Source organism: Canis lupus, chromosome 21 (assembly GCF_011100685.1).
Source record: "Canis lupus familiaris isolate Mischka breed German Shepherd chromosome 21, alternate assembly UU_Cfam_GSD_1.0, whole genome shotgun sequence".
In the NCBI taxonomy this organism is placed as follows: Eukaryota; Metazoa; Chordata; class Mammalia; order Carnivora; family Canidae; genus Canis; species Canis lupus.
Genome location: NC_049242.1, coordinates 38,048,651 through 38,074,828, shown reverse-complemented (window position 1 = coordinate 38,074,828; position 26,178 = coordinate 38,048,651). Strand labels below are relative to the sequence as shown.

Here is a 26,178-nt window from a genome sequence, read left to right as displayed (position 1 = left end):
CTATTTCTCTCTCTGTGACTATCATAAATAAATAAAAATTTAAAAAAAAAATTAAAGGGAGAGACGTGTGACTTTCACTTGAACACTAAGAGGGCCTTGCAGGGTTATTAACTGACCAAATTTCAATATTGTTGCATCTCAGGAAATAAGGAGGTCCAAGGAGAAGGGAGAGAGATGGGGAAACAGCTGGTCAGTGGGGCAGTTATAACATATACAACATTTATTAAGTTCACTATCTTATATGAGCATGACTCATGGCACCCCAGAACAATTACAATAGTAACATCAATCTGATCGTAGATCACTTTAACAAATATAATAATGAAAAAATTTGAAACAATTTACCAAAATGTTGGAGAAACACAAAGTGAGCAAATTCTGTTGTTAAAGTGACAAAGCAAAAATAGATTTATTTGCTTGATGCAGGATTGCTACAAACCTTCAACTTATAAAAAAAGTCACAGTATCACTGAGGGGGGCACTTAACGGGATGAGCACTGGGTGTTATGCTATATGTTGGCAAATCGAACTTCAATAAGAAAATATACAAAAATAAATAAATAAAATAAAATAGAATAAAGCTGCTAAAAAAATTTTAGCTCATTACTTTACAATGTCAACTCTAAAATTCTGAAGGATGGAAGAATCATATATAATGTAGTAACCATTAAAAACTTACATTAATATTTTCAAAAAAAACCCCACAGAATCTGTGAGGTGCAATAAAAGGGGATGTGTCTGTATTTTTGTTATTGTTGAGATTTTCTATTTTATTTGTAATTGCTTGTTAGAACATTTTTATGATGGCTGCTTTAAAATTTGTCGGGGGTGCCTGGGTGGCTCAGCTGGTTAGATGCCCAACTCTTGATTTGGGGGTTTAATCAGGTCATGATCTCAGGGTCATAAGATTGGGCCCCATGTCAGGCTCCCTGCTCAGTGGGGAGTCTGCTTGTTCATCTCCCTCTGTTCCTTGCCCTGCTTGTGCTCTCCAAAATAAAAAAAAGAAAATCTTAAAAAAAAAATGTCAGATAATTCCAAATCCGATTCATCTTGGTATTAAGCATTGTCTTTTCCCATTCAAGTTATGACTTTCCTTGTTCTTAGTATGAAAAGTTATTTTTTTATTTTATCATCAACATTTTGGGTATTATTCTACAAGACTCTAAGGTCCTATTTAAATCTTTTGTATTAGGAAGTAGTCTCTGTTAGGTAGGTCCTGGTCTACTTTTTCAGGCTGCGGTTCTTTTTTTCTTTTAAGATTTTATTTATTTATTTGAGAGAGAAAGAAAACAGGAGAGTAATGGGGAGAAGCAGATTTGCCACTGAGTAGAGAGCCCAATGATGTGGAGTTTGATCCCAGGACCCTGAGATCATGATCAAAGCTAAAGGCAGATGCTTAATCAACTGAGCCACCAGGCACCCCTCAGGAATGTGGTTCTAATGATATTTTAGTTTTCAGAGCATTCACCGTGGTATTTCAGCCTGCTTGATGGTTTTCTGATGCCACTAGGGTTCCCACTGGTCCTTGTTATACCTCTGTGGGTGAGGAGATGGGAGGAATTTCCTCAGATTGAATCTCTAGGTGGGGGAAGAGAGTCTTCAGGCCACAGGGAGAAAGCAACTTCTGGATTAGACACGTGTTGTGGCAATAGCCCCTCTGCCACAACATGTAATAAAATTACTATAATTAATATTACGGAAAATTATGAAATGAAAATATAGATAAAGTGGCATTGGAGTTCAAAGAAGATACATAAACTTTAATCTGAATGGTTGGCAGAAACTTTATGGAGGGAGTAGCATTTGAGCTAGTAATTTGGTAGGATTTTATTTATAAAGATTATAATAAAACTAAAAATGTATTTGGGGCGTTTATTCTTCAAGAAAGAATACAAATAAAGGTACAAAAGTAGTAAAATAGCCAAGTACAAGGAACATGAAATTATTAAAATACAGGCTTCATTTTTTTCTAAAAGAACATTGGAAAATAAGATGGAAAGGCAAGTTGGGACCACATTTTTGAGAACACGAGATCCCAGCTAATGGATATGAACAAGGGAAATTCATGGATTCTGAGCAAGTTAAAGAGGAAGAATCAAGCAAGGAAAGAGAAAAGGAAGTAATGGAGGCCACTGAAATGTTAGAGAGGATGAAAAGATAACTCTTTATGTTAAGAACGGACAGAGATGGAAAAAGAGCATTCTAGGCAGAGAGACAAGCAAGTGTGAAGACCCAGACACCCAGCCTGCCTAGCATGTTTGAGGAATAGAAGGGGACTGGAGTCACTAGAGCAGAGTAAATGAAGGAGAAGTTAGTAGGACACAAGGTCAGAGAAGTAAAAGGGAGTAAAGTGGGGGACTATATTGTGTAAGGTCATTTGGTAAGGATTTTTAACCTTTATTATTCTGGGTGAGAAGAGCAAGAGTGACAAATTTTTAAAGCTGAACTTAAATTCCTATTTCCCACTGGCTTACATGTGGCAAATCTTGGTTTTTGCCCAGAGAGCTGGGGTTGATTAAAGAAGAGGACAAGGGAGAGGTAGGTGGCGTTCATGTGCAAATGCTAAAATATTTACTATTTGGCCCTTTACAGAAAAACTCTGCTAAGTCCTGTCTTGTATTATAATTTCAGAGACCCTTAGAATTCATTATTGAAATTAATATAATATTAACTCACATTTTTAGAGTGCTACCTACTAGACATTCATCATCATCATCATCATAATCAGCCCTCTGAAGGAATTGGTATCATTCCCGATCTATAGATGACAAAATAGATTCAGAGTGCCTTAAGAGGCTTGCCTTATTTTTCAGCAAGGACCCTGTCTCAAAGCAACTCTTCCGCCTAGAATAACTGGTCTAGAAAAGCTGAAATAAAAAGAACACCCATTTCAGGGCATCAGAGCACAGTCAAGCAGCCAGGCCTTGAAAGAACAAAAAGTCAGAGTTTAAAAATTAAAATGAACCCACCATACTGTACTACTTTTTCTCAAGGAGTCTGCTGTGGATTCATAATTGGCCAGGGCAGAGAGGACAAGAAGCACAGTAGTTAAGAGGTAGGAAATAGAGTGGAGCTTTCTGTAGTCACAGGAGGCTCGAAGACCAAAACTGGAGTATAGGGTTATCAGGACAGGCAGGGCTTTAAAGCCCAAGCAAGATCTCAGAGAGGAGAAAAAGAAGCAAGGTTGAATTCAGAGCTGCTTTCCCTCAAAGGCATTTGCCAATTTGCAAACAGTGGCGGAGAGATGGAGAAACCCAAGCAAAAATTCTCAAACAGATTTCTATTTTGAGAGTTAAATAGAGCTTTCAGCAGTCTAGAGGGAACAACATCAAAAGGACTTCCTAGAAAACACCACTAACCAAAAATTATTATGAGACAGAAAACTTAATAGGCCTAAAACTACTGAAGAAACTGAATATATAATTTAAAATTTGCTCATAAAAAAAGCTCCAGACGGAGATGGCTTCACCATAGCATTCTTTCAAACATTAGGGAAAGAATACCAGTCTCACCAAACTTTTCTAGGTAATAGGGTGAGTATCTCACTTTATTTTATGAGACTATAACCTTTATATCCAACATATGCCAAGAACATTATGAAAAACAGGAATTATAGGCCAACTCTCTCTCATAAACATAGATTCAAAATTCTAAAACAAAATATTAATAAAATCCAGTGACATATATAGGTATTTATATATATATATATATTTTTTAAATATCTTAATCAAATTTGCTTTATTCTGGGAATATGGGGATTGATGTGAGAAATAAAGACAGAAGAAAAATTATTAATTTTTTTTTTTACTCCCTACAGCCCACTGACAAGTCCTTTAAGAAAGGCAGAGTGACATTCCTCTAGGAACTCAGCTGCCTGGATGTTAATACTTTGCTAAAGAGCAAAAGGCAATCTTAGCCCAAGCTCCAGGATCTTATAAGTCTACTTTAACATATAAAAATTCCTTTAGAAATTTCCTTTATCTCTAAACTCCCCAAAATACTTGTTGGCAATCATCCCCCAAGCATATGACCCACCAATATACATCTGAAGGGTCTCATGACTAAGGTTTTATTAGATGATAATAAACGACAGTTTCCCAACAACAGCTAGCCCCCTCAAGGTCCTGGAACCCTTGCTTCCAAAATTCCTCAGAGTCTTACACTACCTCTAACCCCCTCCCAACTTGAAAGTATATAATGGGCCTCTCCTCTTGACCCCAGTATAGCTCCTTCTGCCCACAGGTCCTGTCCCTGTGCTTTAATAAACCACCTTTTTGCACCAAAGACATCTCAATTCTTTTTTGGCTGTCGGCTTTGAACTCTAATGTCTTTTCCTATGTTAGGGATGGTTTAACAGAGACACAGAATTAAACAATACAATTCACCACATTAATAAATGGAAAAAATCCAGGAATCATCTCCATAGAGGCAGAAAAAGCATCTGATAAAAATTGTACACCCATCCATGACATCCATGACTAAAAAGAGAAAAAAAAATGTCTTTAGTAAACCAGGATTAGAACGGAACTTCCTTAATTTTTTTTGAACTTCCGTAATCTGATAAAGGATATCTCTAATAAATAAATAAAATCTTTAAACAAAACAAGTCAAAGATCTGACCAAAGAATATCTGAGCAACCAATTAACATATGAAAAGATGCTCAACCTGATGAGTTACCCATGAAATCCCAAGTATTAAAAGCACAATGATACACTCTTCCACAGCTACCAGAATGATTTAAAAATAGACCCTATCAAGAGTTCTCAAGGATGTGGAGCAACTGGAACTCTCAAAGGCTGATGGTTGGGTAAAAATTGATACTTCTTGGAAAGTTGAGTGCTATCTACTGAAACTCAGCATATGCACACATACCCTGTGACCCAGCAACCCCCTCTGACATATACCCAACAAAAGACCTCAAGAATGCCAGCAGCATTACTTACAATAGTCATGAAGGGGTTCAGGACAGGCCATCCCAGAATGTGCCACTTTGGCACGTGTGTTATTTTGAGCTGAAAGCACTTGAAGTCCTGTGGTCTTAAGGGAAACTTTTGCCCCTCCTTTAAGTACACAGAAGACTCTAAATTGGGGGCTTTTCCCAGAAGAACGGTTTTTAACAGAGATAAATTTTTTAAAGGATGTTAAGTAATCTCTACGCCCAACATGGGTCTCAAACCTGTAACCCCAAGATCAAGAGTTGCATGCTCTACTGACTGGGCCAGCCAGGCACCCAGCAAAGAGGAATTTTATGTGAGTGAACCATCTACATGGTAAGGCAAACACCTAATTACCAAATATCTGCTCTTCCTACCACCCTGTGAATTACATTCCTTTCCTCTTAAGTCCTGGACCTCTGTTGTCCACTTTCTCCTCAGCTGAGAATGACATAGATATCTTATTTTGCCTATCTTTAGAATTTCCAAGTCTCTGTGGATTACCTATACAGATACCTATTAAATTTCATTTTCTCTGTTAATCTGTCTTATGTCAGTTTGATTCTTAGTCCAGCTACAGGACCTTTGAGGGGATAGGAATTCTTGCTTCCTGACACACAAAAAGCTGAAAAGAAAAAAATGTCCATCTATTATTGAGTAAATGAAAACATTGAGAGTATATTCATTCAATGAAATACTAAATGCAATGAAAATGAATGAATTACTATGGGCAATAACAATAATATTAATCTTATAAATAAAATTTTGAAAGAAAGAATCAAAATAGAAAATATATATCATTAATTCCATTTATATAAAATCCACAGACAGGAAAAACTAAGTTGTAATGACAGAAATCAGTACCGAAATAATGCTTGGGAGAAGTTGATGACCAGGAGGGGAGCATAAGAGAGGCTTTGGGGGAGCTGAATTCTTCTTCTGAAAGATGGTCACATGAATATAATCACTTTGAGAAAATTCATCAAGTTGTACACTTACAATTTGTGCATTTTTATGTATGAGTGTATATTAAAATTTTTGTAAAGGGATCATTAGAAAGAAAAGAGGAGGAGCATCTGAGTGATGTAGTCCGTTGAGCTTCCCACTCTTGGTTTGGCTCATGTTATGATCTTGGGGTTGTAGGGTCAAGCCCTGGGGTAGACTCTGCTAAGCAAGGAGTCTCTCTTTGAGTTTCTCTTTCCATCTTCCTCTGTCCTTCCCTGACCCCAGGCGGGCAGGCACAAGCTCTAGCTCTTTCTCCCTCCCTCTCCATCAAATAAATACATAAATCTTAAAAGAAAAGAGGTGGTGAGGGAAGAGAGAAAGGAAAAAGGGAGAAAGGTGCCTGATATCACATATCAGTGTGCTTGACTACAAGCCTATGCTCTTCACCATTACTGCTTATGTATTTTTAGATTTTACTGGTAGTTTAAATACTCTTTTAATTGGAAACTGAGGACCTTGGTGAGTATGACTGGTAAGGAAGCCCTTGTGTGGGTCAAAGAATCAGCCTTTTTTAGGTCAGAAGTGGCTTTCTTGATTTCACCTGATTGCAATAGGTATGCTTTTTGTTCACCAAAACCCAGAGAATATTTTGTTCTTCTGGGCTGTTGTGGCTCTTCCATTCACACCTTAAAAATAAAACCCATTCAGGGATGCCTGGGTGGCTCAGTGGTTGAGTGTCTGCATTTACTCAGGCCATGATCTTGGGGTCCCGGCATCAAGTCCTACATTGGGCTCCCCAGAGGGAGCCTGCTTCCCCCTCTGCCTATATCTCTGCCTGTGTCTCTCATCAATAAATAAATAAATATTAAAAATAAATAAATAGATCTCATTCAAAGGAGTTTCTCAAAAATGGTGATAGAAACAACTAAATAAATCTAATAAACAGAGGTAATGTTTCTTTGAATACAAAAGACAGAGATTTAATATTAATGTTTATCTATCAGTATAAAAACCACCAGGTTTTAAAACAGCATATTATAACATAATTAAATTAATTTATTTTTATATATTTATTAATATTTGTTATTCTGTATGTTTACATATAATTTACATTTATAATTATAATATATAATTATAATAACATATTTTTTGTAGAATCGAATACACACACATTTCAATACAATAGGAAAATGGGAAAATATCTGTAAAGATATATATCATAAGTTAACATAATTAACATAGTTATTGCTTGATATTTAGGAATGGGTTTTCTTTTTTCTCCTATACTTCTATTTTCAGTTCTTTTGATATGAATATATATTACTTAAGTGATCAAAAAAGTTTAAAAGTACATATTATATGATTTCATTTATATATATAAAGTTCATAAATAAGCCAAACTAATTGTTAGAAAGTCAGGACAGACATTATCCATGGGGATACAGTCAATAACCAGAATGGTACATAAGTGAGGCTTCTGGAATGCTAGTAAAGTTCTATTTCTTGATACAGGTTCTAGTTACATGGGACATTTAGTTTGTGAAAATTTATCAAGCTGTGCACTTTTCTGTATGTATAATTTAATTAAAAATTTACCCAAAACTTAAAAAAAAAAAAAAAAAAGCCAAAAACTCTAAGTAGAGTGTTTTGGCTTCCCTAATAAAATATTCTGCCAATTGTTTTGCTTTTTCTCATATATGGCTTTTAATCTACTTTTTTCCCTGTCTGAATGAATTGCCCACAATCAGAAAAAAAAAAATCTCAACCTTAATATAGAATTATTAGTTTATTCTGAGCTCCAATTATATTAATATTTTAAAAATAACTTATACAAGTATGATTTATCATTTCCCTTTCCTTCCCTCATGATTAAAAATGTCTTTTTAAAAAAATTATCTAAATGAAAGTTGTTTATTTTAAATTAGTTCAGTTAAAAAAATCTCATAGCATAGAAATCTTACAAATCTAACTTTTTAAAAATGTCTAAAGTTTCAGGGTACCTGGGTGGCTCAGGTCACAATCCCAGGGTCCTCGGGTTCCCCGCTCATCAGGGAACCTGCTTCTCCCTCTCCTTCTGTCCCTCCCCCATTTCCTCTCGTGCTCTCTCAAATAAATAAATAATAAATAAATAAATAAATAAATAAAATCTTAAAAAAATAGATGTCAGAAGTTTCATTACAGTATATCAGAAACATTATGTGTCAACTATACTTCAATTAAAAAGTTTCATTACAGATATTATTAGTAATATTTACTTATATTTACCTGATAATGAGGTTTATACCATTGCTTTAAGTCCCAATCCCAAAGAATCATCTGGGGAAAAAGAAAAAGACAAAAAACCACTTCGTTACAAACCAGAAATAAACAAATATATGTAAAGACAAAATGGAACATCTTCAATTATACCTAGCTTACAGTTTGGGAGAGTAATTGGGAAAGTGAGAATAAAAATTATCTCTAGACAGAATATTCCATAAATTATGCACTCTGATTGAGAAATCAAAAAAATAGAATAAGGTCACTCTAATAAGCTATATTAACCTTCAAAATACCCATTACCACAATAAGGAAAATACAAATCAGAATAACACCCAGTTACCAAAAATACAAGAAAAATTACAAATCATCAGACACTCTCCCTCCCCTCATCATCTTCAAAGGATCATCACTCAACATTCTAAAGCAGTGTCAATGGGTGGTGCTATTTCCTTACTAATAAGGCACTTCTGTCAAAAGCAGTTTAAAAAGCCTGTCCTTTGGGTTAGATTAAGTATAAAGTAATGGATTTTAAAAAGCAACATTCAACCCTTTTGATATGCAGATAATTAGGATGGTTTTCCTATTTGTCTTCTTTATAGGCTACCAATGATAACTTCTTAGTCCCAGACTAGTATTTTCCTCTCTGTTTTCTTCCCAGAAAGCTTTCTGGCTGCTTCCCCTTCTCATAGTCACCATGCTCTAGAAGAAAACATTAGCTTTAATTTAGCAAGCTATAACTACTACCTATAATTAATCCTAAATTTCTCTTAAGTTTACTTAATTGGTCTCCATTTGCCAAAATAAATTGATTATAATGGCAATTTTCTATATAGCTTTGAACCTTAGGCTCGAATTTAAACCTAGTTAATTTGTAATATAACCACCTGATTTCTATATGCTGAATATTTTTTTTCAAGTAAATTCTACCCCCAACAGGGGCTCCAACTCACAACCCCATAATTAGGAGTCACGTGCTCTACTGACCAAGCCAGCCAGGCGCACCCATATGGTGAACTCTGCTGTTTTTCATCCTTTGTCGTCTGTCTCCTGGATGCAAAAGATCTTAAAGTGTTATCCACTCTATCACCGGCCTAATATTTTATCAGGAGTTGGCATATTGTTGTTGTTTTTTTTTCTGTAGAGGGACAGATAGTAAATATTTTAGGCTTTGCAAGCCACCTAAGGTCACTGTGACATAATCTTATTTTGTTTGTTTTACAATGCTTTAAAATGCAAAAACATTCTTAGCTGGAGAGCCATACAAAAACAGGATGCTGGCTGAATTTGGTCAGTAGGCTATATAGCTCGTTGACCCCTATTTTAGGTAATATACCCAAACCCTAATCACTCAAAAAATTATCAGTTGTCATTATCACCATATCCTTCTCAACATCCTTGCAGAGGGTCATTTCTTGCCAGTGAAAAGAAATCTATTTCTTCCCAAAGAAAATCCAGACATACAATACTATAACCACATCTAAAACTTCAGTACAAAAAAAAAATAAAAAAAATAAAAAATAAAAAATAAAACTTCAGTACAAAAAAACAACAACAACAACAACAACAAAAAAACTTCAGTACCCACAGAAGAGCTGTTGTATGTAACTATATGCAAAGTACTTCATGAATATTAGTAGACTCATTAAATTTATGCAGTATTTTATATGGCCCTAAGTGTAATCCTGACATAATTATTTCAGGTTGTGATTTGACCAGAACACATTCTAGATTCTAGACACATTAATTAATGAGGTTTAAGATGTTAATTACTCTCTCAGAACACTCACATTAAGAGTAATGTAACTTGGGGTGTCTGGGTGGCTCAGTGGGTTAAAAGCAGCCAACTCTTGATTTGGCTCTGGTCATGATGGTAGGGCTCTGGGATTGAGCACCGCGAACAGACTCCACGCTCAACCCGGGTCTGCTTGTCCCTCTCCCTCTGCTTCTCCCTGTCCCATTCTGTCTACTTCTCTAAAATAAATAAATAAATATTTTTTAAAAAGAGTAACTTGACCTAAATCCCCTTGTTTCTTTTATACTTGGCATTGCTATGCTCCACTTTGTCCATGTTATTCTTACACACTTGGTATTTTTTTAAAGCGTTTATTTATTTGAGAGAGACAGAGAAAGAGCTCATGCTTACCAGCAAGCACATACACGTGCACACAAACACAAGCAGGAGGAGGGGCAGAGGGAGAGGGAGAAGAAGCAGACTCCGTGCTGAGCAGGGAGCCCAACAAGGTCTATCCCAGGACCCCGGGATCATGACCTGAGCCAAAGGCAGATGCTCCACCACTGAGCCACCCAGGCATCCCCACAATTGGTATTTTAGACTCAACTGCAATACTTTACTTCTGTCCTTAATTTAGCCTGTCAAATTTTTCTTTTGAGATTGAGGATGTCAACTCTCCACCATTCCTCTCATCATCTGCAAATCTGAGTTTTTCTTAAGTACACCAATAGAAGCACAGAATAGACAGGCGTGAAGTCAGAGCCACATGATGTGTCACCAAAAATTACCTAGGAGATAGGCATCAATTCACTAATTTGCATTCTAAATCTACAAACTTTCCTAACTGTACTGTCCTCCAAAACATACTTCTACGTTTCTCCTACAAAGTTTGCCAAAATCAAACAGTGACAAATGCCGATTCCTTACTTTCCCAAATCATGAATCTAAGTAGAAGCTGATCTTTTGCTAAATCAAGCACATTTTCATTAGGACAGTTTCTTAACATTGAGTCTTCCTTGTTCCCCACTTCATTCACCTACATGACAATTAAATAAATATATCTTTTTAAATGCTTGTACTCTAATGCCAGAACCATATCTGTATTCATATCATGCATCCTTAATGGTAGCCCTATCACTCCCCAGCAGGTAAAAATTGGTTCTTAGGAGACACACACACACACACACACCAAAAAAAAATCTTAAAAATAATAAAATGGTTGTAGCCCTCCAAATGCCACATAACATAAATAGACAGACCGTCAATCTACAGTATTGAAATTTCATTGAAGGGGAGGGACAATTAGAGAAAAAAAAATGTCTAAAACAGCTCCTTAGGGGAATGATAATGAAATTAAGGTTGAGAAAAAAATGCTATAAAGGAGTCTGGTTTCTTGCTTATCAAAGCAACATTAGCTTATATTCTGAGGGAAACTGTCGAGGATGCCGACTCAGAAGCTGCTGCTGTAACAGGAGAGCTAATGTACACCCTATTCTAACAGACCTTGGAGGTCTTTGTCTGAGATCCCCTGCATGTTAGGGGCTGAGAAGAGGCACAGTGAAAGTCACAAACTGCTAGAAGACTGTCTTCCATTTAATCTGAACAACAAGCATATTAGTGATTTTGAGAAAACAAAATTTTTGCATAGGTACTAGAAGACATATGATCCAGGAATTCTGCAGCTAGGTATATCTAAAAGCAATGCTATTCGAAGTGTGCTCCAAGTAAGATAAAGAAATTAAGAGTACATGTTTAGAAACAGGTTGCTGAAATATTTCTAGTGTATTTTATAAAAGCATCAATTCACAACCAACAAATTAGGAGAAAAACCTTTCCAAAACTTGAATTTGCTATATAGTCGAACTAAGTGCACATAACTGCACTGTTCGGGGTAGCAAGAAAACTAGATATAACCCAAATGTCTATCCAAAACAAAATGGGGAAATTTGAGTATATTCATATTATGGAATACAATGGTGAAAATAAATGAAGTACAGCTACATACCATATAAATAAATCCCAGAAACATAAGATTGAATGAGAAAAGTCACAGGATACCTACAGCAGAATTTCATACATGTAAAATATACTGAAATATACTTTTTAGGAATATAAACATATGGGAAACTATAAAGAAATTCAGGATGGGGATTGTTTCCAAGGGAAAAGAGAAAAAAAAATGGATCTGGGAGTGGCATACAGGGAACTTCAAAGTTATTGGTAATGTTCAAAATTAATGGTAATGGAAAGTAGAGATGGCATTTGTTATCCTTTGTCTGTACTTTATGCATACTTTACAAGTATTTATTAAGCTTTAATTAAGAATTTAGAAAGGTAAAGAAGACAGTGACTGGTGAAAACGCTTAAGAAATTGTGCTGTAAATGTCAAGAATGAAATGGGACAATAGTTGGGAAAGAATGTGGGGCTAATACTTTATTTTATTGTTAACATGGTTAACAAAAACTCTAGGTTCTAGAGCTTGTCTATACCTGATAAGAATGATCCAGGACAGTAGGAGAACTAATAATACAAGACAGATTGAGAGAGATATTCAAAGTAACAAAATCCTTAAGGAAAATATTGTTCAATGTCTCTATAATATTAGATAAAATTTAAACTAGGAAACAGTAATGGAGGATTAGCCATTATTTATCAGATTATGATCTGCGAATCACTAGTCATTCATCAATGCCCTGGAATATTTAGAGGGAAAAGGAATCTATGTAGTTTATATATATTCCAAAATTGTGAGACACAAGATTAATTCAGAAATCTCATCATCTTCATCTTAATAACAATTATATTCTTAAAAGCTAGGTAGGTAGGAAAAAAAAAGTTAGGTAGGTGCCCTAAGGCCTGTGTTATTCTTTACGAGTCAACTAAAATATTTTCATGTCGTTGGGATATTACTGTTCACATCTATTAAATTTGCATTCTTTTCATTGTGTTGCACTATATCTCCAATCAAAAAAAGAAATGGCTCAAAGCTGATTTCCTAAAGCTTGAAGTGTTGATAAAAATAGAAACATAAATAACTCAGAGTAAATGTCAGGCCTAGATTAAGAACAAGACTTTAATGCAAAGAAATATAAATCTAATGCAAATACCACACAAAGCCACAGAAATGAAAATATTAGTAGGACATACAGCAGTGACTATCTAAAAGCTAATTTTTTTAGACTTGTAAGTCATTTACCCTGTATTCTTCTGCATATTTTCCACTCTGAAACTTAACTGAATAATGATGATAGGAAGCCATGAAAACTTTTAAGACATATTCAAATGAAACATAAAAATCTTTTTGGTAAACCAACAGAATTTTTCTAGAACAAAGCACATAACGCTTTCTTATATGAATCTGAAGATTTTTGTTTTTAAAACAGAAGAGACAAAATCTATAGAGGCACCTTCCAGATTCTGTACTTCTCACTCCAAACGCATATAAAAAAAAGATAAACTATTGCCGAGAGCTTTGTAAATCCAGCCACACAGATGATAAGCATTATGCCGGAAGAGAGAACAGATCAAATAATTTCCAACAAATACTTACCATATGACACCTTGGGACATCACAGAATTGAAAAGGCATGTGATGTAGAAGAGTAATTACTACCATATTTGCATACAGCAGATATTTCACTTTACTGCTGGATAAATGCATTCATGTATTAAGCCTGAATCAACTCTTGTTATGTACAATACTTAGGAGGAAGAGTGGTAGACAGGTTTTTATGTGTCTATCACTGAAAACCCATGCTACAAAAAGCTATTTTCTCCCCTATTTAATGATTATTTCAGAACTCTAACAGAAACTGAGAAGCCAATGTTAGAGTAAGTTCTAAGAGAATCAGTTTTCAGTGCAGCAAGGAGAAGTCTTGCTAAACAATGAGAATGTCTCCTAACTGCAAGTTTATACGCTACTCTATTCACAGAAAACAGCTGGTAGTTTGAAACACATATACTGGTCATAATTCAGCATTAAAGAAATAGCATAAATATAACTGCACTCAATTTTTGGCCACGGAATATACATCTTTTCACTGTACTGTGGAAAATGGAGCAAATGCAAAACTCTTAAAAAACAAATATATAATATAAAAATAAATAGCAAATTCAATAGAAGCATTTTCTTCAATAAAATGCACAGAACTTCTATTTCTCAAGCTTTTAAAGATTTATTTGGAGTTTGTGTGTGTGTGGGGGGGAGGAGGGACAGAAAGGGAATCCCCAGCAGAATTCTTACTGAGTGTGGAGGGTGATGCAGGGCTCGATCCCACGACCCTAAGATCATGACCCCAGTCAAAATCAAGAGTCCGGTGCTTAACCAACCAAGCCGTCAGGCACCCCTATCTCTTAAGCTTTTAAAGTAGATAATGCCCATTAACTTAGCAACTGACACAGCTCTGAAAATAATCTTTGGTGAGAAATCTCTTTATAATTGCAGGGTCCATGTTGAATTTGAGTATTCAGAACCAGCAGCCAAAAACACTTGCTGGCTTCCATCACCCAATTATGATTTTGCTTGGATTTTTCTAATTAAAGAGAAATAGAGAAAAGAAAGAATTTGGTTGGATACAGAATGAACCTATGAATGGATACAGAATGAAACACACACCCTAGTTACTTACCAGTGAGCTACAATAGAGATACCCTTAATACTGCAAACAATGTCCATGGATATAAAAATATAGTAATTTTTTTTAGTTTTTAAAAATTATAATGAATCATTTTTATACATTTATCTAAAATTGGCAGGTGCCTACCACACATACTGAATATATAGTGTATGATACATGGATATTAAAAGTTTAAGAAAAGGTGGCAGAAACATTCATTCCTCCCATGTAATAATATATAGCTGTTTTAAAATCTTACTTGCAAGTAAACAGTGTATGTGATTATATATATATTTCCCAAGTCTGCAAATTTTAGGCATCTAAACTTTAGTACCAATACCAAAGTAGATTCTGTAAATAATTTAAATATAAAAATAAATAATTTAAATTAGCTAAATCTTGAATCACAGTAAAAAAAAAAGAGTCTGTAGTTGGTATGGTATGTTTTCAGAATATGGTTCTACTATATTAAAAGACATTGTTTAATGAAAGTATGAAATTTTAATTGCTGTTTTAGGAGCTACCAATATTTATGTTTCCTTCTAAGCTCAAATGTACTATAAAAGTTATTATATATCTTCACACCCTGTGGTTATCTGTTCAAAACTAATTTTACAAACAGCATTCTAAGTAACGTATGAGGTATATACTACTAGAAGAATTTTTTTTTAGTTGATTTGATAAAGTGAACCCAAGACTACATCTTCATATAAATTCAACTTTGTGGTTAAAAAGTTAAATCCTGATAAAAGTTTCTGTTTGAATATGTTTATAAGTCCAACATGCTTTACAGAGCTCTACAAAACCACCAATACCACAGTGAAGCATCAGCAGTGCAACCAGGAGATGTTATCAGGTTCAATTACGTCAATGAGGTTTTATTTCATTGTTCCCTATGTAGCTGAAAAGAAAAACATGTATGTGCCTTCAAGTTAAACTTACAGAACTGTTGTACTTATGTGAAATTTTAAAAATATTTATCATGGTATAGCTGTGACTTAACTGTTAATAATACCCTTTATTCTCATATTTCTTAATGACATTTTACTTGAGCTTTGTGTATAAATCTATGCTAATGAAACAGATTGAATTTCAGTATTTCCAACTTTTTCTATTTCTGTGCCTTCCAACTTAGGCCCAATAAAGAAACCATTAAACTCTGTGATTGTATTTATTGAACATAAGCCAGAAACATAAATGGACAGCCGAAGCATTAAGCTAAAACTGGACTTTCTAATAGTCTACAGTGCAAAGATTGCACCCTGCACCCCTATATGACAAAGCAGGGCCGCAGACAGAAGAGCTGAGAAGCAGGAAAAAAAGTGTGTGTGTGTGTGTGTGTGTATAGGGAAGGTGGTAGGAAGACTAATATTACTTGGATATTGCCCCTACTAATCAAACAATATGATCATGGTAACTTAGACCATATGCTATGTACCAGCACTATGTTAGACACTTAATACATACTGTCTCCTTTAATCTTTGCTAGAATTCTCGGTGGTAAGCTTCTCCTCCCATTTTATAGATGACACAACAGAGGCTAAGTAAGGTGAAGTAATCTGCCAAAGTCACATGACGAGTAAATGGCAGAGACAGAAACTAAATTTGGCTCTCACTCCAATGCTTTAAGGATTCTTAACCATGAAGCCACCCACTATCATTTTATTATCATTTACTAAATACAATCAGGTGTCAGCGGTGTGACAGATACTTGGCAGCCATGTAAAATCACAACTTTGCAGGTCACCCCATTTTCTACAGGGAGAAGCTGAGGCTTGGTGACTATACTAATAATTCTGTATCTGCCTCCCTGTTTCCTTCTTTGCCCTGCCCTCCGTCCTCGGGAGGTTGGTGCCTCTTTCTGCATCACCTCAGCTCCCATGCAGCTGGTTTCTGTTTAGGTTGGGACCCACCAACAGGAAACGAGAATCTGAGAGGAAAGAGAAACCAAGGTCATTTCTTTCTGCTGCCTACGTACGCACCATTGTCCCTGGTAATAGCTGTGTGTGTCCCCCACCAACCCCGTGACTCCAACACTTACCAGACGGCCTTCCCTTCACAGCTGAAGCTGTGACTCTGAAAACACGAATTCCACCTCTATTTTCCCACAGCCCCAGGTGAAGTAGCAGCTTTTCATGCTAGCTAGTCTCTAACCATCTCTTGTCCATTCTCTTAGCCCTGCTCATTTTCTCAAAGTAGATTCTTCACGAAAATCTTTTTATTAGAACCACCTTGAGGGATCCCTGGGTGGCGCAGCGGTTTAGCTCCTGCCTTGGGCCCAGGGCGCGATCCTGGAGACCCGGGATCGAATCCCATATCGGGCTCCTGGTGCATGGAGCCTGCTTCTCCCTCTGCCTATGTCTCCGCCTCTCTCTCTCTCTCTCTGTGTGACTATCATAAATAAATAAAAATTAAAAAAAAAAAGTTTTAGAACCACCTTGAAATGAATTCTATTTCTGCACCCCTAAATAGTACAGGGATGTTGTAACTAAGTAAATTAATAAATAAATAGCTAGTAAATCACAGAGCTGAACTCAAGAATCTGAACTCAAATTTTATCTCCCTCCAATTTTATTCCCCTCCTACTATGTAAAAGGAGAAGTATTCATGCTTTTTTATGAGAGCTTTCATTCCCCAAATGAAAAGTATCTACCAAGACTTTTTTTCTAATCCAATCACTCTCTAAAATCTGATCCCATCTTTTCTGCATTTCATGCAGTTACTATAGACGGACTTTCTGAGTCAATTCCATAAACATACTAGATCCGTCTGCCTACTTGAAGATATTCAAAGCTACTCTCTGCCTCTCTCCTACAACATCATTTTCTCTCTCTACAAAATCAGTTCCATTAGATTATAAACATGCTGCAATTTCTCACATCTCACCTTCACATATCTTTTGGGATCACACTTACACCCGGCCACTGTCCCATTTCTCTGCTCCCTTTTAGAGCAAAACTCCTCAAAGGAGTGACGTTTGCCTGTTGTTTCCAAATCCACTCCTATAATTCTCTCTTAAGAGGACACTGATCTAGCTACGCTGGTTTATTTACTGGTCCCTGAACATGTCGGGCAAGTCCCAATAAACTTCATTCCCCTTATCTTTTTCTTGGAAAAAGCAAAAGGAAATAAATTACATAATACTGTATTATAAGGTATGATTTTCTGAAGCTGGACTGATAATTCAGATTTTAAGTAGGACCCGAAATACAAGTTTTGTTCTGTTTTCTGTCAAGAATACAAAATCTGAGATAAAGATATTTAAAGGGACAGGAATAAACATTAGGTTGAGTGAGCAAAATACAAAAGTACGAAAGTCATACACTGAAATACATAGAGCTTTAACCTGTGAAAGTACCAATTTCTGAAATCTCTGTCCTACTGATAAACTAGTAAACACTCAAAATTTTTGTTTTAAGACTATTTTGTTTTTACCGTTTGATGTTCTGAAATAGAGTAAAACACCTTTTTTGAAACCTTACAATTTTTCAAATTGTAAGGTTCAATTCAATTTTTCAATTTTTCAAACCTTACAAAACCTTAAACTTTTATTTAAAAGTTACAAAACAGTTCCACATACCATGGCCTAATTAGCGTGCTAAGGAAATTCAAGCACAGAGAGCCATTTCCTAAGAAGAAAATGTAATATCTTCTATCTTACCAGTGTTCTTAAATCTCTTATTCTCTCTAGAAATTTTCAAAGTTTTATCTACCTGTTCCTCTTCCAGATCTCCTATGTCTTTCTCAATATCTATCTTGGTGCATGCCTCAACTGCTTTCTCTAACATATGACTGAACAAAATTTTATCTCCATCCCTGACACAGACTCTACATTCTCACCAAAGGACATATTGTTCTGGGGGTAATATGTCGAAACTAACTGTAAAAAATTGGAATTGTAAACCTTTAAAGAAAATAATTTCAGAACGCCTGAGTGGCTCAGCGGTTGGGCATCTGCCTTTGGCTCAGGGTGTGATCCCAGAGTTCTGGGATCGAGTCCCACATCAGGCTCCCTGCAAGGAGCCTGCTTCTACCTCTGCCTATTTCTCTGCTTCTCCCTCTCAGTCTGTGTCTCTCATGAATAAATAAATAAATCTTAAAAAAGAAAAAAAGAGGGCAGCCTGGGTGGCTCAGCGGTTTAGCGCCGCCTTGGGCCCAGGGCCTGATCCTGGAGACCCGGGACCGAGTCCCAGTCGGGTTCCCTGCATGGAGCCTTCTTCTCCCTCTGCCTGTGTCTCTGCCTCTCTGTGTGTCTGTCATGAATGAATAAATTAAAAAATCTTAAAAAAAATAATTTCTATTTTCCCCCTACCATGAATGAATAAAATATCTTCCTTTTACGTTGCAATATGATGTTTAGTAAAATTTAAGCTAGTAAGAGGATCAAATTAATAATAGCAAATATTTTTTAAAACCTTACTAAAACACTTGAAGAATTCAGGATTGCATGAGGAATATCCTAATAAATATTCTAGAATTCTAAGTGTGGTTGATAAACAAGACCAAAAGAGAAAAAGAAAATGGCTCCTCACTTCGAAAACAAAAATTTGCTACAAACTTGATTCTGGGTCTGGAAAGAAAACCAGGAGATCATGAGGTCCTTCCAGGTCGATGTGGGATCCACCTAAGATGGTGATCTTACAACCAAACCTAAAGACACCCTCATCTCTACATACAGTAACAGGTAGACCAATGCCCAAGCCCAGGCTCAGACACTATACTCCACTGCTTCCATCTACATATGGCTCAAACAGAGGAGTCTGGGTTGCTTTTTTCCTCACAATCAGCTCTATACAGCTCACACAACTAAAAGATCCACAAATCACAGACATTCGAGTAAAAGAAAGGAGCTAGCTGGTCCTACAGACAAGCACAACCTCTGACTAACAAAGCAAATACAACATGTATTTCGCCTCTGATTGCCCTTTAAAATTTATTTGGGGGCAGATAAATTATAGTTTAAACTTAAGAATGGTGAGCCAACCAAGACACAAGCAGTACTGTTGAAATAGTAGAAAGAGAGAGAAAGAGAGAGGAAAAATTTAAAAATAACATGCAAAATCTCTGCTGGAAGTCCCTTTGTTTCGGAATCTGCTCTCTGGCTCTTTTGTATCTGGGTCTCATCTAATGTGTTTACAGAGACACATAATCTTTATATTCCCAAATAATACAATGGAGAGTGCTATGTGGGTATTTTACCATGGGCAGAGATTACAAGTATACTTCATCACCAATTTGTGATCTCTGCCTCAAGAGGAATACTGAAGGGGACTGAAATAAAGACTCTTCAAGGAAAAAGCTAGAATTTCCCTTCAAGGGCTCAACTCTAGGCTTTGATATCCTCTCTGCAGTCTACCCATCCTACACTGTCTTTGACCATTAGAATGATCAATGCCAGCTATGGGCCCAGGACCATTCTGACTATCGAAGTTTCCCATTTTCAAACATGGGTTTTGTCCAATCCATCTTTGGACAGAGAGTGGGAAGCCCTGTAGGTAATATCTAAATACTGTTTGAGTCATGCATTTGAAAGAGAACAAACGGTCCGTCTCAATCTTTTAGTGTTGTCAAATTTCTGTCTCATTGCAGCTGAAACAAAGTAAAGCCTACTTAAAAAAGGAGAGGCACCATATGCAAACCATATGGTCTGGCAAACCATATGCAACAAAAGCGAGTGAAAACATGTATGTTCACTATGTTAGGCATTCTGTTGGGAGCTTTACGTACATTATTACATTCAACCTTCATATTCAACCTGTGAGATCAGGGTTTTTTTTTTTTTTTTTTAATGTATAATGAAACTTAGATTAAATAATTTGTTGAATGACTCATTTTAAAAATTCCTCTTTCTTCTTCCTTATACCAATCTAATTCAATCTAGATATTTCTGATTTTCTGTCATCACCATATTTTTACATTTTTATTACATCAAGCCTGGATCACTTAAACCAGCCTCCAATCAATTTTCCTCTCTTACAATTACATCCACTTTATACAATAAAATCAATCTTCAAAGCCATTTGTATCATGTTACTATCCTATTATAAATATTGAGAATATATTTTAGCTGAAAGGAATTTGGAAGTCAACAATTCCACTCTTCTCATTTTACAGACAGAGGAAACAAGGACCAGAGTAATTAAGTTATTTTCCTTCTCTTTCTTACTTCTGCGCCTAACCTCATTCAATTAAAAAAATCTACCTGTAGGCAGACATCTGAATTTTTTTTAAAGGAACGGTTTGGTTTTAAGTGAGACAAGCCTTCTGCAAAGAAAATACAAACATCTCTCTCTGATTACCTTTTATAATTCTACCAACTTAACTGTCCAACTATGATCACATCTGATTATCTCCCCAAACCAACTGCGGGGGTGGAGTGGGTAGATAGACCTGGAAATGCAATCTGCTTACCACTTTCTGCATCTGACTTAAACCTTATTTTCCTTGGTTTTATTCTTTACTTCCTATTTCTTAAACTCAGTTGATATATCTGACCTCTTCAAACAGAAGAGGTACTTAAAGGCCACAGTGAAAGTATTCTTTAAACAATAAAGCTTTTTGGAAGCAGCAGCTGTAAGCTAATTTAGAAATTAATAATCAGAAATAGATTATTCAATATGAAGAAGCACATTGCCAGTATGGTTAAGATATAAGACCAGAAACAGATTCTGGTAAATGGCTACATCTCCAAAACACAAAAGATATTCTATACAATAATGACTATTTTGGAAAGCAGCATAGGTATGATTAAGAATATTTGCTTGTCACTTGTGTGAAACAAAACAACTTCACATGGATAAAATTTTAAATAATTATTACTATCATTGTTAATCACTGTAACAGAGATACATTTACTAGGCCTTTTTCTGCCTTTATTATGCAACTGAATGTTAAATTTAGGAGATAAAGACATTAAAGAAAGTTGTCATAAAGGCATAGATTGTAATTAACCAAGAAAAAAATTTAAAATCAATGTATAGTAACAAAATTATTCTTTTTTGCATTTAAAATGAAAATTTACCATTTTTATTTGTGATTTTATTGGTCAGATACAAATTATTCAGGTTGCCAGCAGAATCTGTTTGACACTGGTAGGCATTAGTTGAGTAAATAAGTTTTGTCATGGTAACAGAGCTTAAAATTAAGCAAACAGAGATACTAGCCCCATAGTGACTTGATTTGAAAATGAAAATAGAACCTCTAGTCTATTAAAAAAAAAATCAGATCCCCAAGGATTGTCATAGTATATCCTAAAATTGTGAAATAAAGTGTACTAAAAGCTTTATGCTTTGCATGAGCAAAATGACTTTTTAAAATAAATTTTAACTAGAGATACTACATTTTAAGGAAAACATCACCATGTTGTAGACCGTCAAACACTATTTTTCCATGGATAAAATTTAAAAATCTGAGAATTACTTCACATGAATTTTTATTATAATGTGAGATGATCAGCTAAAGAAACTGACAGATCAAAATCAAGCCTCACGTAACTTTTAGAGATCCTATATAAACTGAGGGCAACTGCTGACTGTCCAGTGTGGAATAAATTTATTCTCCCAAACATTAAAGTTTCTGATAGTGCTGCACAAGTAATAGTCATCAACAGTACAACAGTAGCTCCCACTGGCATAAAAAAGGAAACTAGACAGGGGCACCTGAGTGGCTCAGTTGGTTGAGCATCTGCCTTCGGCTCAGGTCATGATGCCGGGGTCCTGGGATCAAGTCCCACATCTGGCTCCTTGTGGGAGCCTGCTTCTCCCTCTGCCTATGTCTCTGCCTTTCTCTGTCTGTCATGAATAAATAAATAAAATCTTAAAAAAAAAAAAAAAAGGAAACTACTTAGTTCTATTAAGACCTGTCGATGATCTATAAGAATTTTTTTAAATACCTCTATTTTTAACTTAATAGTCTTTTTTACCCCTAAATTGACAGCTGCTCATTGATGAGGGGGACAAAACCACACCAACCTAGTGTTTTGCCAAGATTAGTGAGGCTAGCACAGTGACAAATTGTGCTAATTCTTGACAACAAGGCCATTAAAAAACAAACTAACCTAGCCTTTTTGGTATGCTGATGGTTAATGAGGATAGCTAAATAAACCATTAGGTTGGCAACAGGTATGTCAGCATCAGCACTGCTTACTAATTCACCAATTATTAATATAAATCAGAAGCAAAATACGGACCTTCAGTCTCTAGGAGGACATTGGTCTGATTTGTTCTCAACTGTGACTCCAATATCTAACAAAAGTTGCTTAATAAATACTTGTAAAATTAATTAACCTATAAATATCACTCGTCACATTTTGTAAATCTGAAATCCTGATCATGGAAATTATTGATACTACTACTATTAGCTAAACTTTATTGAGAGCATACTCTATGCCATTATGTAGCTTAAGACCTGTTGTTCTCTTTCTGGCAGTTAACTATGGCCAAGAGACACAAAGTAACTTGCCCAAGTTTACATGGCAGGTTACTGACAGAGCCAGAATTCAAACTGTGGCTTTCGTAACAAAATCCAGAATTTTAATCTCAATATTATACTAGAATCTTCACATCAGAACAGTTTATAAAAATATGAAAATGATGAATTTTCAAATGATAAATACTCATAAAATATGACTTGCCTTCCTAGCTTTTATTACTTGGTCTTCTGCTAAAGTTGAGTTCTTAACCACTTATAACATCTTCTTCTATTAGAGAGTTGAACAACTTAATGCAGTCAGAGTGTCCTACAACTTAGAATACCAAGGACTGCACTACTTTTGTTCCAAATGTCAGTATAGAAATGAATGCACTATTTATCGTGAAGATAAAAATAAGAATGTACTTTATAAAATGTAAAGCATTACAAAAATGCTCAAAAAAATGCTCATAGAATACTTTAGGTGTGGTTATGCCATTGTCTAAAATACATGATGTCTGGATTGCTCACACTTAATAAATGTTACCATGTATTGTATAAATTATCTTGCTCCTTGGGCTGGACATTCTCCATTTGTCCCTTCAGATTCACTCTCCAAGTGGCAGTTTTCCATGGGAGGCTTGACCTTCTTAGACTGACTCAAAAGGTTGTCATCTGGTTTTTCATAGAAGACTCCAGGAGACACCAGCAGAGATGAAAGGGTGGGAGGAAAAGGAGGCACTCCTTCCTACACACCACAGGCTGGCAGTGGCTGGATTCCTCCCCTCCACGGAAAGCTACAGCTTCTGTTGGGAACCCTCTCCTGTAGCTCTTACAGCTACCCCTTGTCTCTTTAGGTGTTGGGTGGTGGTAGGGTTGTTCCTTTAACTCCCTCACACCTTTATAAATTGTCTTTGTTAAACGATCCTCACTCCACTTTAGTGTGCCATTTGTTTCTTGCTGGGAACCAGATTGATACACTCAACTAGATTATAAGGTTCCTCAATGATTTAGACTGTTTCTCATACTTCTTTATTGTCATCCTTAGAACCAACATAAACACTTACATATAAATAAAGTATACTAAAAAGACACTGGATAGGAATGCCTCAGTGGCTCAGTCCATTGAGCATGTCTGACTCTTGGTTTTGGTTCAGATCATGATCTCACAGTCAGAGCCCACATCGGGCTCTGTGCTCAGCACAAGGTCTACTTGGGATTCATTCTCTCTCTCTCTCCCCCTCTCTCTCTCCTCCCCCCACCTCTCCTGCTTGTGCTCCACCCCCTTTCTCTAAAAAAAAAAAAAAAAAAAGGACACTGGACAGAAAATAAGAATATTTCAGTTCTACCTTCAATTCTACCAGTACTAGCTCCCACTAAATCTTGGATTCTTTTTTTTTTCTTAAGATTTTATTTATTTATTCATAGAGACGCAGAGAGAGAGAGAGAGAGAGACAGACAGAAGCAGGCACCATGCAGAGAGTCCGACTTGGGACTCATCCAGGGTCTCCAGGAACACGCCCTGGGCTCCAGGCGGACTTAACCGCTGCGCACCCGGGGCTGCCCTAAATCTTGGATTCTTAATTGCAAAATAAGGATTAAACTGGATTAAATGGTCATCTAAAATTTGTTCCAAGAATGATGTAGAATTATTTTTTCTCTGCTAATAGTTGAAATCCCACCAATAAAGATTTCTTTCTTTTGTGTTTGGATAAGCATGGTATCACTTAAAAACAAAATAATCATTGTTTAGCTCCATATTGGCAAACTTCTTATGTAAAGGGCCAGACAGTAAATATTTTAGGCTGTGTGGCCAGGAAACAAAAAAAGTACTATAAAAGTATTTCTATAACAAGAGAAAAACGTATAGTTTTTATTGACAAAATGCAAAATATAATAGTATAAACTTTTATAATGCCAGTCTGCCGATGAAAAGAATGGAATTATTTTGGGAGGAGAGCATTTCATTTCACTGGGACTCAAACTTGGTATTGTCTATCATCAAAATCAATGTTCATCTACTAATGCTCATCTATAATATGATTTTATATATATCACCCTTGAAAATGTCTTTTCAGATGAATGGATAGAGAAGATATAGCAGCAATGGCCACAATAGCCAAACTGTGGAAGGAGCCTCGGTGTCCATCGAAAGATGAATGGATAAAGAAGATGTGGTCTATGTATACAATGGAATATTACTCAGCCATTAGAAACGACGAATACCCGCCATTTGCTTCAACGTCGATGTCCTTACTGGGGGAGAGTATTTTACTGCGTGGAGTACGTCAATCGGAGAAGGACAATCATTATATGGTTTTGCTTATATTGGAAATATAAAAAATAATGAAAGGGATTATAGGGGAAGGGAGAGAAAATGAGTGGGAAAAATCATAGAAGGTGAATCCATTAAGAAACAGAGACTCCGGGGATCCCTGGGTGGCTCAGGCTTAGCGCCTGCCTTTGGCCCAGGGAGCGATCCTGGAGTCCCAGGATCGAGTCCCACGTCGGGCTCCTGGCATGGAGCCTGCTTCTCCCTCCTCCTGTGTCTCTGCCTCTCTCTCTCTCTCTCTCTGTCTGTCATAAATAAATAAATAAATCTTAAAAGAAAGAAGAAAGAAAGAAAGAAAGAAAGAAAGAAAGAAAGAAAGAAAGAAAGAAAGAAAGAAAGGGAGACTCCTAACTCTGGGAAACGAACAAGGGGTGGTAGAAGAGGAGGTGGGTGGGGGGTTGGGGTGACTGGGTGACGGGCACTGGAGGGGGCACTTGACGGGATGAGCACAGGGTGTTATACTATATGTTGGCAAATCGAACTCCAATAAAAAATATACATAAAAAAAGAAAATGTCTTTTCATTGATATAAATACTACCAAATATTAGACACCAGTCCTGTCAAGCATATGATTTTAACTGAGTATATTCAATATTTGAAAAGTATTCACAAAATCAGATTCTTCTGGTATGTGCATTTCAGCTTGTCATTACATTGATCCAGTGGAAGGTTACTTGAAAAGTTCCTTCACTGGGCAGTTAAATGGATTCTGAAATATAAAAAATCCTTTACTTGTACTCAGTTCCAAAAACCACTGCTCAAACTGTACTTTGATCTTAGAAATATATCTGCTGCAAATCTGTGTGGAAATGTAGACCCCACTTCTTGTTTTAACTTTTGCCATGTAAAGTACATAAAACAGCTTGACATTATTTGTGATTCAAATAACATTCATTCTCACCAAAATTATTTTTACTGCAGCATAAATTTGGCATTTAAGTATTG

At 36.0% G+C, this 26,178-nt stretch overlaps 1 protein-coding gene across 1 annotated transcript in view; it reads right to left on the bottom strand.

Annotated features, from left to right (window-relative positions):
- The window catches only part of LOC119865018 (phosphodiesterase 3B), a 168,123-nt gene that overhangs the window by 62,891 nt on the left and 79,054 nt on the right, over positions 1 to 26,178 (bottom strand). The window contains 1 exon segment of the mRNA XM_038569119.1: positions 8,146 to 8,196. Coding sequence (XP_038425047.1) covers positions 8,146 to 8,196 — 51 coding nt within the window.